This window comes from Molossus molossus, unplaced genomic scaffold (assembly GCF_014108415.1).
Source record: "Molossus molossus isolate mMolMol1 unplaced genomic scaffold, mMolMol1.p scaffold_m16_p_13, whole genome shotgun sequence".
Lineage (NCBI taxonomy): Eukaryota > Metazoa > Chordata > Mammalia > Chiroptera > Molossidae > Molossus > Molossus molossus.
The window spans coordinates 11598303-11613389 of NW_023425348.1; the positions used below are offsets into that span (position 1 = coordinate 11598303).

A 15087-nucleotide genomic window follows, 5' to 3' on the forward strand; every position below is an offset into this window, starting at 1 on the left:
TATGCACCCAATATAGGAGCACCAACATATATTTAAAATCTTTTGGAGGACCTCAAAGGAGAAATCAACAGCAATACAATCATAGCAGGGGACTTCAATACCCTGCTGACATCACTGGATAGATCTTCTAGACAAAAAATTAACAAGGAAACACAGACTCTAAATAAAGCGCTAGATCAAATGGATTTAATAGATATCTACAGAGAATTACACCCCAAAACTACAGAATTCACATTCTTCTCAAGTGCACATGGGACATTCTCAAAGACAGACCACATGTTAGGGCACAAACTAAGTCTCTACAAGTTCAAGAAGACTGAAATCATATCAAGCATCTTCTCAGATCACAATGGCATGAAACTAGAAATCAATTGCAACAAGAACATGCAAAGACATTTGAAAACATGGAGGTTAAATAGCATGTTATTGAACAATGAATGGGTTACCATGGAGATCAAGAAAGAAATTAAAAACTTCCTGGAAACCAATGAAAATGAACATACAACAACACAAAATCTATGGGATGCAGCAAAAGCAGTTCTGAGAGGGAAGTTCATAGCACTACAGCCCTCCCTCATGAAACAAGAAAAATACCTAAAAGACTATCTAACCTCACAACTTAAAGAACTAGAAAGCAAACAAAAAGAAAGCCCCAGAGCAAGTAAAAGGAAGGAAATAGTAAAGATCAGAGCAGAAATAAATGACATGGAGTCCAAAAAACAATTCAAAGGATCAATGAAACAAACACAAAGAGCTGGTTCCTTGAAAAGATAAACAAGATTGATGGACCATTAGCTAGACTCACCAAGAAACAAAAAGAGAACCCAAATACACAAAATCAAGTGAAAGAGAAGTAACACATGACCCCACAGAAATACAAAGGATTGTTAACAAATATTGTGAACAATTATACAGCAACAAATTCGATAATCCAAGTGAAATGGACAAATTTCTAGAAACACATAGTGTCCCAAAACTGAACCAGGAAGAGATAGAAACCTTGAACAGACCAATAAAAACAGAAGAAATTAAAGATGTAATCAAGACTCTCCCAGCAAACAAAAGCCCAGGCCCGGACTGCTTCATGGGGGAATTTTACCGAACATTCAAAGAAGAACTAATACCCATTCTCCTCAAACTATTTCAAAAAATTCAAGAAGAAAGACTTCCAAATTTGTTTTATGAGACCAGCATAATTCTAATTCCAAAACCAGAAAAAGACACTACAAAGAAAGAAAAATACAGGCTAATGTCCCTGATAAACATAGATGCCAAAATCCTGAACAAAATACTAGCAAATCGAATCGAGCAATACATCAAAAAAAGTATTCACCATGACCAAGTCAGATTCATCCCAGTGGGGCAAGGCTGGTACAATATTCACAAATTAATAAATGTGATACACCACATAAACAAAATAAAATATAAAAATCATATGATTATATCAATAGACGCTGAAAAAGCATTCAACAAAATCCAGTACCCATTTCTGATAAAACGCTCAGCAATCTGGGAATAGAGGGATCATATCTCAACATAATAAAGGCCATATATGAAAGACCTACAGCCAACATCATACTCAATGGGCAAAAACTAAAAGCATTTCCCTTAAGAACAGGAACAAGACAGGGATGCCCACTTTCACCATTCTTATTTAACATAGTACTGGAAGTCTTAGCCACAGCAATCAGACAGGAAGAAAAAATAAAAGGGATCCAAATGGGAAAGGAGGAAGTGAAACTGTCATTTTTCACAGATGACATGATACTATATGTAGAAAACCCCAAAGACTCCATCAAAAATCTACTAGACTTAATAAATGAATTTGGCAAAGTAGCAGGATACAAAATCAATCTCAAGAAATCAATGGTATTCTTATACACCAATGATGAACTCCCAGAAAGAGATACTAAGAAAACAATCCCATCTACCATCGTGGCAAAAAAAAAAAAAAAAAAAAAAAAAAGATACCTAGGAATAAACTTAACCAATGAAATAAAGGACCTATTCACAGAAAACTACAGGTCGTTGAAAAAAGAAATAAAGGAAGATATAAAAAAGTGGAAGCACATACCCTGTTCATGGATTGGGAGAATTAACATCATTAAAATGTCCATACTACCCAAAGCAATCTATAGATTCAATGCAATCCCCATGAAAATATCAATGACATACTTCACAGAACTAGAACAAATACTTCACAAGTTCATATGGAACCAAAAAAGGGCCTCAAATAGCCACAGCCATCTTGAAAAAGAAGAACAAAGCCAGAGGGATCACATTACCAGATTTCAGGTTATACTACAAAGCCATTGTAATCAAAACAGCCTGGTACTGGCATAAGAACAGGCATAAAGATCAGTGGAACAGAACAGAGAACCCAGAAATGGACCCAAGGCAATATGCTCAATTAATATTTGACAAAGGTGGCAAGAGCATACAGTGAAATAAGGACAGCCTCTTTAATAAATGGTGTTGGGAAAAATTGGACAGCTCCATGCAAAAATGTTAAACTAGACCATCAACGTACACCATACACAAGAATAAACTCAAAAAGGATAAAAGGCTTAAATGTGGCTCATGAATCTATAAAAATCCTAGAAGAAACTATAGGCATCAAAATTCAGACATCATACGCAGCAGAATTTTCACTGATACATCACCTAAGGCAACAGAAACGAAGGAGAAAATGAACACATGGGACTACATCAAACTCAAAAGCTTCTGCACAGCGAAAGATACAATCATCAAAACGGAAAGGCTACCCACTGTATGGGAGAGCATCATTGCCAATGATACATCAGATAAGGGGTTAATTTCCAATATACAGAGAGCGCTCATACAACTCAACAAAAGGAAGACAAAGAATCCAATTAAAAAATCGGCAGAGGAACTAAATAGACACCTCTCCAAACAGAACATACAAATGGCTAAGAGACATGAAGAAATGCTCAACATCACTAATCATCAGAGAAAGGCAAATTAGAACAACAATGAGGTATCACCTCACATCTGTCAGAATGGCCACCATCAACAAATCATCAAACAACAAGTGCTGGCGAGGGTGTGGAGAAAAGGGGACTCTAGTACACTGCTGGTGGGAATGCAGACTGGTGCAGCCACTATGGAAAACAATATGGTGTTACCTCAAAAAATTAAAAATTGGACTGCCATTTGACCCAGTGATCCCACTTCTAGGAATATACTCTAAGAAGCCTGAAACACCAATCAGAAAGAATATATGTACCCCCATGTTCATAGCAGCACTATTTACAATAGCTAAGATCTGGAAACAGCCCAAATGTCCATCAGTAGACAAATGGATAAAAAAGCTGTGGTACATATACTAATGGAGCACTATGCAGCTGTAAGAAAGAAAGATCTCTTATCCTTTGAGAAGACATGGCGGGACCTGGAACGTATTATCCTAAGCGAAACAAGCCAAGCAGAGAAAGACAAGTAGCATATGATCTCACTTATTTGTGGAATATAATGAACATAACAGTTTGAGGAATGGGGTAGTCCCAGAGATGTGGAAGTGGGGTACAGGCTGACAATCCCCAGGAGAGGGGGTAATGGGGGAGAGATAAACCACAGAACTTATATGCATGTATGCATGAACAATGGACTTGGACAACAAAGCTGGGGACAGGGTGGGGAGGGAGTGGAAGGGGGAATCAGTGGGGGGAAAAGGAGAAATATCTATAACAAAAATTAATTAATTAATTAATAAAAAAATAAAATAAAGTTTTATTCTTGTTTAAAAAAAGAAAAAAAATTTTTTTAATTGAATGACTCTCCAAAATGTGGGTGAGCTTCATCTGAACAGTTGAAGGCCTTAAGAAAAATCAGACTGAGGTCCTCGAGGACAAAGGAACTGTCTCTGGACTACCTTTGGACTCAAACTGCTACATCAGCTCTTCCCTAGGTCTCCAGCCTACTGGTCCACCTACAGAGTTTGGACTTGCCAGCCTTCACAACTGCATGAGCCAACTCCTTAAAATAAATAAATATAGATAGATGATAGAGAGATAGAGAAATAGAGAGATAGATAGATAGAGAGAGAGAGAGAGAGATAGATAGATAGATGATAGATAGATAGATAGATAGATAGATACTCTATTAGTTCTGTTTCTATGGATAAAGCTGACTAATATACCCTGATACAAAACCAGACAAAAACATTACAAGAAAAGAAAACTGAAAACCAATTCCTTATGAATAAATGCAAACTTTTTTCACATGTTAGCCAATTTAATCTGATAATGCATGAAAAGAACTATTACAATGACCAAGTACAGTTTCTTTCAGGAATGCAGGGTTGGTTTAATAGACCACACCACTGATGTAATTTACCATGTAATAATAAATGACGACGTAAGCATATGATTTTACTTAAAGAAGAGTGCAAACACATAAACATCTCAATGGATGCAAAAGAAGCACTTGACAATACTCTACAACTATTTTTGCTAAAAATGCTCAACGAACAAGAAAACGAAGGGCATGTCCTCACCTTGTTAAAGAGCATCTAAGAAAAACCTACAGCCAACATCATACTTAATGATGAAGACAGTGTTTTTCCCTCTAAGATCACTAACAGGGCAAGAAGGTCTTCTCCCCACTTTTATTCAACGTTGTAGCCAGGGCAATAAGCCAAGAAACTGAAATAAAGCACATACACATTGGAAATGGAAAAATTGAACTGTCTTTATTCACAAACAACATAATCATCTATATAGAATATCTAGTGGGATCTTCAAGAACAAGAAGCTACTAGAATTAGTAATTGAGTTTAAGAAGTATTCAGGGTATAAGATCAATATACAGAAAGCAACGGTATTTCCATATATACCAATAAACAATTGGAAATTGGAAATTGACATTTTAAAAATACCATATACAATAACATCAAAAATATATAAAATACTGTAAGGATTAATCTGATGAAAGACATGTTCATGGATCGGAAGACTCAACATCACATGTCAATTCTCCCCAAATTGGCCTATAAATTTGATGTAACCCTCATCAAAATCTCAGCAGGCATTTTGTGGTAAGAATTTGAGAAGCCAATTCACATGGGAGCACAAAGACACTAGAACAGCTGAACCACTTTCTTTAAAGGTTGTATCCCAGTCATTCCCCTCTGAGTATTTATCTGGTAGAAATAACCCTGTGTCCACACAATGACATGTGCATAAGTGTTCTCAGCTTTATTTGTAATGGCTCAGACCAGGAAACTACCCAAAAGCCTAACACCAGGTGAACAGACAAACCCTCGGGTGTATCCGCACAAGGGAACGTACTGAACAATTGGACAAGAAATGAACCAGCAGCCTGGCCGGTGTGGCTCAGTGGTTGAGCGTTGACCCTGCACCAAGAGGTCGCTGGTTCAATTCCCAGTCAGGGCACATGCCCAGGTTGTGGGCCCGATCCCCAGTGGGGGGCGTGCAGGAGGGGGGCCGGTCAGTGTTTTCTCTCATGGATGTTTCTAGATCTCTCTCCCTCTCCCTTCCTCTCTGTCTAAAATCAATAAAGAAAAAAATGTTAAAAAGAAAGAAAGAACTGAACCAGCAACCGACACCGCAAGCTGGGCGAATCTCAAATCATCATTCCCAGGGTGAAAAGTCCAACTGAAAAAGAGTGCGTGCTACATTATTTCACTTAAGTAAACTGCAGAAAACTGAAAACAAGTCTGTAATAACAGGAAGCAGACCAACAGCCACCTGGAGGGCGGGGTAAGGAGAGGAGGGGGCGGGGCTCCCTGCAGAGGATCCCAGGAGACTGCTCAGGCTGGTGACATTATCCCCAGGGTGGCGACGGTCCCCAAGTGTGTATATGCCAGAACTCACCACACTTCAAACTTTAAGTAGGAGCGGTTTATTTGGGTCAGTTTAACTCCGGTCGCCTGCTTTTTCCAGGGGTACACACACAACGAGCCAAAGGGACGCGAGGTTCTGGAAGTGCTCAGGTGGAGGGCAGTGTGTCTCAGCCTGGGCTTCCCGTGAAAATCCCCTTTGGTCCTAATGCCTGTGACCAACGGCGATAGAACCTCGGGGGTGGAATGGCCCAGACGCCGGTACTTGTAGAGCTCCGCAGGAAATCGCAGCGTGCAGCCAGTGTTGAGAACTGGAGAGGGATGTCGGGGGTCACAGCATACGAGGAGCCAAGGCACAGGCATCGGTGTGAGGTCAGCCGTGGAAGGGCGGCCGAGGTGGCACGGGATCAGGGTCAGGGCCACACCGGCAGAAACCTACAGCGAGTCCATCCTAACCATGAATGTAGCATGTGCTGTAAACTGGAAGTTCGTTCCTTCCACCAGCATGTGGGTCTGTGCACATCTTGAAAAGAGAGTAGACACAGCCCTGGCCGGTTTGGCTCAGCGGTTAGAGCATCGGCCCGTGGACCAGAGAGTCCTGGGTTGGGTTCCCGCTAAGGGCACGCACCTCGGTTGCAGTGTGTCTCCGACCCCGGTTGGGGTCATGTGGGTGGCAACTACTTGATGTGTCTCTCTCACATCCAATGTCTCCGTCTTTCCTCTCTCTCCCTCCTGCTCTATCTGAAAATATATGCAAAAATGTCCTCAGGTGAGGATAAAAAAAGAAAAAAAAGATAGTAGACATATCATTCAGATCTCTGGCTATGTGATTGTTAATTTTCTTTTTGGGGAACCCTGGTCTAGAAGGTGCCCACTCTCATTAGACTGTCCTAGCGTTCATGAAATGACTGAGACGGGAGGGAGTTCCCACCTCCGGGAGACAGGAAAGGGCCTAAAGGCTACAAGAGACTAAGTGACCTCCGTTGCCCCCCAAACCAGAGACTCTTTGAAGTGGGGCTGTTTCAGAATGACCCGGGCACTACACGCCTGGAGAGGGCCCAGGTGTCCATGTTGTGAATAAGCCCCTTGGGTTCCCGAACCCAGAGGGCGTCTGCGGACAGCATCCTCAAGCCCCGCCCGGTCTCGAGCTCCAGGGTTGAGGCGAGCGGAGAGGAAAGACGGGTTTTCCTGGAGAGGGGTTCCGGGGCACACAGGCAGGCGGTCGGGGTGGGGCGGGTGTGAGGGAGGAAGACATGGTGCGGAAGGGGCCTGGGCTGCCACCTCTCAGGATCCTGGCTTCACAGGGGTCACAGCGCCGAGGCCGGCCCTGAGCAGAGGGCAAACCTTCTCACACACATAGCTCTCGAGGGGAAGGAAGGCCCGCGGAACCCGACGTCTGTGCCACCTGCGCCCGTGATGTCCCGGAAACCTCTGTGTGGCTGGGGTCTGAACTCGCCCTCAGGGCGGTGAGGGGCCCGAGCTCAGGAAGTGCTGTGCGGGGGCTGACTGGAGGCGACAAGCGGGGGGAGGGCAGACCTGCACCTGGGAGCCCCCAGGCCAGAAGCACCAGCGGGCGGGGGTGCTGAGAAGCTGCCCGTCACCCTGGCCGCTGGGCAGAGGAAGGGAGCCAGAAAGGAAGAACACCGCGGCAGCCCTCTGCCTGCCCAGGAGCCTCGGGAAGCCCGGAGGCCTGCAGAGGGGAGGAAGACGTCCCACCACCGAGCCAGGGGAGGAGGTGGAGGCGGTGGCCGGTGCTCCTACCAGCTCTGTCCCAGGTCACTTGTTCCGAGCCCAGTTCGCACCAAGATGACTGTACTGGGCGTCATTCCGGTCTCTAAGGGGCTGGGAGAGAAGCGGCAGGGTCAGGACTGTCCTGAGGAGGACCCCGTAGGCCCCTGAGGGCTTATGCCTGACCTTTCCGACCCCACCCCGTGGATTCCCCGCCAGAACCCTTCATACACGCACGGAGCACCCAGTGTCCGCTTTTCCACCCTCGCTCACTCCCTACCCTCATCTCCTTCTCCTCGGGGCTCACCTGATACAGCTGCTCATTCTTCAGCAGGGCTTGAGTGTCAGAAGCTAGAAGAACCAGGGAAGAGAGTCATGAAGGGCACAGAAGGACGAGACAGGAGACCCCGTGCACACCGCGGGGGGCCGAAGCTGGCCGCGCCCTCGGAAGTCTGCATGCGCAATATGGGCACCCAAGTCCTTTCGATAACCAGCTGTGAAAATCCTCATGGGATTGCAAGAGTGATCCCCAGATGAGTCCCAACCACTCCAGCCCCATTCCTGACCACGTACACACTCACACCCACGCTCAGCACACACGCGTGCTCTGTCCCCTCCACGTACCCCTAGGGGGCCTTCCCGTCTCGTGTCCAGCGAAGCAGTAGACTCCCAAAGCCAGGAGCAGAGTGGCGAAGACGTCGATGATGACGATGCCGGCCAGGGCGGCCGGGTCCAGCTGCACACAGTTCTGGCACACTGCGGGGAGGGGACAAGGGGAGCGGGCAGCACCTCCAGGCCAGGAAGGCGCCCCTGCCTCCGAGACCAGCCCCAGGATCTCTCAGGTCAAGACCTGAACTTCCGGTCCTTGGAGGAAGGCCTGCCGGTGGCCTCGCTCTGTCCACCTCTATTCTTCATCCAACACACCCCGAGGAGAGCCAAGAAGTAGCCTCAGCTTTGCAGGAAGTCAGACAGGGCAAAGGCCAAACCATTCTCCCAGCAAAGCCCGAGCTGCTTGGCTCGCAAGGCCCCTCCCGCTTCTTCTCCATCAGCTAAGCTCTCTCCAGTCCTGAGGCCCGAAACCTGGCTCAGGCCCCTGTAAGACTGAGCCTGGTTTGTTGAGAGAACAGACGGGTCCACCACAGCACCCACAGGGGGAAAGTTCTCACACCCAGAGGCCCCATGCACCCCAACCCAAAGGCTCGGGAGGCACCTACTTCGGTAATATATTTGCATGCTGTTTGTGATGCTCTCGTTAAAGAACCCACACGTGTACTGTCCCCGAGGGTCCAGGACGCGTTTGCCCAAGTCCAGATTTTTGTTGTTCAGGAGAGGTTCCCCCTCCGTTCCCCACAGCCGTGTGACGCTGACGTTGCAACTCAAAATCACCTTGTCCTCAGGTTCTTCTACAAGGATCTGTACGGGGCTCCCTACGGGGAAAACGACCCCACAGTGGCAGCCACCTCTTTGGTCTGCCCCAGACCCCTTGCTCTGCTGATGCTCACACTGAAGAAGGGCCACTTCCAAGTCCAGGACAGTTTGTGGCTTCTAGCGAGAGAGACGTCACCAGAGAAAGGAGGCTGCCCATGAACTTCAGGGGTCAGGAAAGACACAAGGATGCAGTCCAAGCAGAGGCCCTCATGAGCAAGGAGTAAAAGCGGAAGCATAGAAAGGGGTTGATCCTCCCCGGGGACGAGTCCAGACCACTGATCAGAGGTAGAGCACCCAAGAGGTATGGAAAGGCACCTGCTCCTGGCTTGCAGACGTCCACATGTTTCCTCTAGGAAAACTGATTCTACTTCCCAGCCACCTACAACAGTCCCATTCAACTCCCCCCACTTCTTCCCCCTTTGCCTCACCCCAACAACTACCAAGGAAATGAACTCCTGGGGCCAATGACGGTTACAGATATGAGAAGTTGGTACGCATCTTCAGCCCAGTGGGCCAGAAGGGAACCCAGGGCAAATCCACAGAAAGATTTTTTGTTGTTCTACCCTTGCTTACAGGGGAGGAGGACAGATAGGACATTTTATCAAACCTATCTTGGGGACTCCACACAAGTCTCGTGGGGAGGTTACGGGCTGGAGGCATGCACAGCACCGTTCTAGACCAGTGAGTTGCTGTGACCGAGAGCATCTCCACAGTCCACAGAGGCCCTGGGGTCTGCATCTCCAACCCCAGGGAGAAGTGGAATCCACGTTCTCCCTGAGCTATATACTCAGTTACAAATTTGGGTGTAAAAGCAGGGCAGGAGCACACACGTGTATACTCAGGGAGACAAGGCACCAGGGGCTTCATGTCCCACACTCGTGTCCTCCTTGGGGATCTGTTTCCAATGACAACGCTGCATGTCCCAAAGCAGCTGACTCCTTGTGGAACCATTCATCCCAGTTTGCCTGGGACCGGGGAAGGGGAGGGGGGGTCCTGGGACACAAGCCTATCCGTTTTTAAACCAGGCAAACAGAGGTGAGTTGGTCATTCTCCTACCCCAAATCTGTCCTCCCTCCTGCTCAATCTAAAGTTAGCTTTTCTCCCCGAGTGTTGGGGCACGGCTCCAGGTGACACAGTGATGGCCTAATGACCAAGAGTCCTGGATCCCGGAGCCTATCTACCCTAGAGGAACAGAGTCCCCATTATCAGCCTGAGTCTCAGGCACACACACACACCAACATTTCCTACAGATCTCTGGTCTGGGGCCTTCAGAGAGACACTCAAGGCCAAAGTGAACCCTCAACTGAAGTAGGTCAAAGCCAAGGGCCTGTTTCCCAGACCCGGCACTGCATCCCAACCCCGCCCTCCTTAGTAACCCTGCTGCTGCGTTAAAGCCAGCACTGAGGAGCACTTTCAAGCGGACCGTGCTGCAGGTGGTACTGTCCCTCTCAAGCCTCTCCTCCAAGACGCTCCCACCCAGCGGAGAAGCCTTACCGTGGGCGAGAAGGGCAGCCAGCATCAGGCCAGCCAGAAACCTGCCGCGCTCCATCCTCCACCAGAACCCACGAAGCCGATAGACCGGGTCTCAGAGCGATCAGGCAGGGTGAGAGCCACCCTCCCCCCACCGACGCAAACACCAGAAAAAGTCAAGGGCGGGGGAGGCCCTCGAAGACTCCTGCCTCTCTGCCACCGAAGATGGCAAGTTAGGGAGGCTTCTGGTGCCGGAAGAAGCAGCAGGTGCAAAGTACAAAGTGAAATGTAGGTGGAGTGGAAGAGAGAGCAGAGACCAAGGGAAAGGTACCGGGACTTCGGTGAAGTACAAGGAGATTTAGGACGGTCCTTTCCTGAGTCACTGATGAGAAACAAGTTCCAGTGCACAAGGAAACTACATTTATTCACCTCCTGAAAACTGCCACCTCTCAACACGAGAAAAGCTGGGAGCCCCGTCCCCTACCAGCGAAGTTCCTCCCACGCCTGGTTTTTCCTGGGACCCTGGCCACAGTCTTCTTTGAGCTGTTTGGAACCACAAACTAAGTAGTTCTTACCACTGGGGGGTTGGGCTTGGAGGCCCCCCGGGCCCCACCAGCGATCTGAATTCTAGCTCCAATACTGTCTAGCCACTGGGCCCGCCCAGTCCTGGGATTTCAGAGTCTAATTCCTTCAGTATCGTGATAAGACTCGGGGGGTTTTCCCTACTTTTATTTAATTTTTAAATTATAATTGACCTTTGATATTAGCTTCAGGTATGCAGAATAGTAGCTAGACGTTTATATAATTTACAAAGTGATCCCTATACCCTATACCTAAGTCTTACACCCACCTGACACCATATATAGTAATTACAATATTATTGACTATTCCCTATGCGGGACTTTACATCCATGACTATTTTGTAACTGCCAATTTGTACTTTTTTTTTTCTTTATTGATTTTCTTTAGAGGGAGAGGGAGAGTTAGAAACATCGATGAGAGAGAACATCGATTGGCTGCCTCCTGTATGCCCCCCACTGGGGATCGGGCCCACAACCTGGGCATATGCCCTGACCAGGAATCGAACCGGTGACCTCTTGGGTTGACGCTCAACCACTGAGCCACACTGGCTGGGCAGCCAATTTGTACTTCTTCATGCCTGTACCTCTTTTGTCCAGCTCCCAACCCCCCTCCCATCTGGCAATCATTAGTTTGCTCTGTGTCTATGAGTTTGTTTCTGTTTTGTTTGTTTATTCTGCTTTTCATTGTTTTGTTTACTTTTATTTTTTGTTAGTCCTCACTCGAGGATATTTTTTTTCAGATAGAAGGGAGAGAGGTGGGGAAAGAGAGAGAGAGAGAGAGAAACATTGATGTGAGAGACACATTGGGGCCAAGGATTGAACCTGCAACCCTTCAGTCCAAGGGCTAAGCTCAAGATGCTAAGCCAAAATGGTCAGGACTATTTTTTTATTTTTATTTTTTATTGATTTTAGAGGGGGGAGAAGGGAGAAAGAGAGAGAGAAATATCAACATCAGAGAAATATATTGATCGGTTGTCTCCCGTACGCACTCCAACCAGGGATCGGACCGGCAACCTAGGTATGTGCCCTGACCAGGAATTGAACCTGCAGCCTTCCAGTGCCAGGGACAATGCTCCAACCACCTGAGCTACACTGGCCAGGGCTGTTCAATCTGCTTTTTAGATTCTACATATCAGCGAAATCATATGGCACTTGTCCTTCTCTGTCTGACTCATTTCACCAGCACAGTACCCTCTAGATCCATCCATGTTGCTGTAACTAGTAAGATTTTATTCTTTTTTATGGTATGTAGTTATTGCCATTTTATTGCTTTCTGATCGTTTTTGCCATTCTTCTCTATTTCTTTCTTATTCTCTTGCTTTCATCTCTTGTATGTTGACGACTTCCTGGAGTGTTGTGTTTGGATCCCTTTCTCGTTATGTCTTGCATATCTCTTGTAGATTTTTGGTGTGTGGTTCCCATGTGCTTCATACACAATGTTTATAGCAAAGTCTATTTTAAGTTGATGGGCACTTAACTTCAAACACGTTCTAAAATCACTGTATTTACTCGCCCCATCCACTTCTATGTTTCTATCATTATTTTTTCTTCTGCATGTTTGTGTGTATCCCTCAATGTACTGTTGTGATTACACATGGGCTTCCTTCTTTTGCCTTTTAATCTTTGTACTGCTCTAGTGTTGGTTGATTCATTGATTTTATTATGTGTTTGCCTCTGTTAGTGAGATATTTTTTTTCTTTGCAATATTCCCTTATTCATTTTTTTCTTCTTTTTATAGAAAATCCTTTAACATTTCTTGTAATATTGGTTTGGTGGTGGTCAAGACCTTCAGCTTTTTCTTGTCTGGGAAGTTCTTTTCTTATTGTTGTTGTTGCTGCTGCTGTTTAGTTTTTATTTCATCATCATAAACTTAACTCTGCAATCCAGCTAGATTTGGAAGAGGTAAGGAAAATATAGAACCCAATGAACTGCGGCAAGAACACAAAGATTTTAGAATATTCCAAGCAGATTGGGTGAAGGGGTGCTCTCCTGAGCCACAGAAGGAATGGTCTGGGAGTTAAGATAAAACACAATTCCGAGTCATTAGAGTTGTCCACAGTCAGCAACGGTGATCTTCTTGCTGGTCTTGCCATTCCTGGACCCAAAGTGCCCATAGCTGTCACCATATCCATGGCATCTTTCACCCGTCCAAAGACCACCTGCTTGCCACCCAACCACTCAGGCTTGGCAGTGCAGGCGAAAAACTGGGAGCCGTCTGTGTTGGGTCCAGTATTTGCCATGGACGAGAGGCCAGGACCCGTGTGCTTGCTTCAGGATGCAATTCTCATCATCAAATTTCTCCCCGCAGACGGACTTGCTGCCTGTGCCATGATGGCGTGTGATGTCACCTCCAGGCCACATAATTCCCAGAATACTTTTGTGAAAGCAGGAGTCTTTGTAACCAAATCCTTTCTTCCCAGTACTCAGAGCACAAAAGTTTTCTGCCGTCTTTGGAACTTCATCTGCAAACTGCTCAAAGGAGACACAGCCCAAGGGCTCGCCGTTGACAGCAAAGTTGAAGAACACCGTGGGGTTCACCATGGCTGGGCACCGGTGGCTCCAGGGTCAGTGGAGTCTGCATAGCGTGAGGAAGTTCTTTATCTGGCCTTTGATTCTAAGTAATAGCCCTGCGGGGTAGTTTCTGCTGACAAATCAGCTGACAGTCCTATGGGAGCTCCCTTGTAGGTAACTAGCTGCTTTTCTCTTGCTGCTTTTAAGATTCTCTCTTTGTCTTTAACCTTTGGCATTTTGATGATGATGTGTCTTGGCGTGGGCCTCTTGGGGTTCATCTTGTTTGGGACTCTGTGCTTCCTGGACTTGTGTGTCTGTTTCCTTCACCAGGTTCGGGAAGTTTTTCATCATTATTTCTCTAAATAGATTTTCAATCCCTTGCTCTTTCTCTTTTCCTTCTGGACCCCCACGATGTGAATGTTGTTACTCTTTATGTTGTCCCAGAGGTCCCTTAAACTATCTTGATTTTTTTAAATATGTTTTTATTGATTTTCTAGAGAGAGAGGAAGGGAGAGAGAGAGAGAAACAGCTATGTGAGAGAAAAACATTAATCGGTTGCCTCCTGCATGCCCCTCACTGGGGATCGAGCCTGAAACCCCAGGCATGTGCCCTGACCGGGAATCAAACCGTGACCTCTCAGTCCATGGGGCAATGCTCAATCCACTGAGCCACACCATCTGGGCTATCTTCATTTTTTAAATTACTTTTTTCTTTTTGCTGTTCTGATCTGGTGTTTTCTGCTATCTTTAAAAAAAAATTTTAGCCCTGACCGGTATGGCTCAGCAGTTAGAGTGTTGGCCCACAGACCAGAGAGTCCCGGGTTCAGTTCCCACTAAGGGCACGTACCTTGGTTGCAGTTTGTCCCCGGCACTGATGGAAGTCATGTGGATGGCAACCACTCAATGTGTCTCTCTCACATCAATGTTTCTCTCCCTCTCTCGCTCCCTCTCTCCCTCCCACTCTATCTGAAGATGAATGCAAAAATGTCCTCCAGTGAGGATTTAAAAAAATTGTTTTAAATATGTTTCTATTGTTTTTTTAAGCGAGAGAAACATCCATAAGAAATATTGATAGGCTGCCTCTTGGATACCCCCTACTGGGAATCTAGCCCGCAACCCAGGCATGTGCCCTGTCTGGGAATCAAACCAATGACCTCTTGGTGCATAGAACAACAACACTCAATCCACTGAGCCACACCGGCTGGATTTACCTGCTAAATCATTGATTCAGTTTTCTGTTTCCTTTAATCTGCTGTTGTTGTGCTCTGATGTATTCTTCATTCTTAATAAAAATTTGAACAAAATGTGTGCATGATGCTTGACACATCGTATGTGCTCAATAGAAATCGTTATTAATGACAATATGATTGACTCGCAGGCAAAGTTGAGCCTTCCCAGGAGACAATGCACTTTTTCTCCCTGTGGCCTATGGGGACCAGAAACTCTCTACACTGACATTGTTGGACTGTAATTTATCTGAGGGCAGAGATCAGGTATGTCTCACTTGATTCTGTGTTTCCGGCACCTGGCTTGTGCCTGGCACATGACA

The 15087-nt window shown here is 46.2% G+C and overlaps 1 protein-coding gene across 2 annotated transcripts; it reads right to left on the bottom strand.

The window, feature by feature from the left end:
• Positions 1 to 7485: 7485 nt before the first annotated feature.
• On the bottom strand, positions 7486 to 10649 carry CD3D (CD3d molecule). Of its 2 annotated transcripts, XM_036258901.1 has the most exons (5): positions 10472 to 10649; positions 8764 to 8976; positions 8174 to 8305; positions 7857 to 7900; positions 7486 to 7663 (listed from the first exon to the last, which is right to left on the bottom strand). In XM_036258901.1, exons 1-5 carry the CDS (start codon positions 10524 to 10526, stop codon positions 7598 to 7600), a joined length of 510 nt encoding a protein of 169 aa, XP_036114794.1. In that variant the 5' UTR covers positions 10527 to 10649; the 3' UTR covers positions 7486 to 7597. The 2 variants fall into 2 exon arrangements, with proteins under 2 accessions (XP_036114794.1, XP_036114793.1); XM_036258900.1 differs by lacking the exons at positions 7486 to 7663; positions 7857 to 7900; positions 8174 to 8305 and having other exon boundaries at positions 8312 to 8976.
• Between the last annotated feature and the right edge of the window lie 4438 nt (positions 10650 to 15087).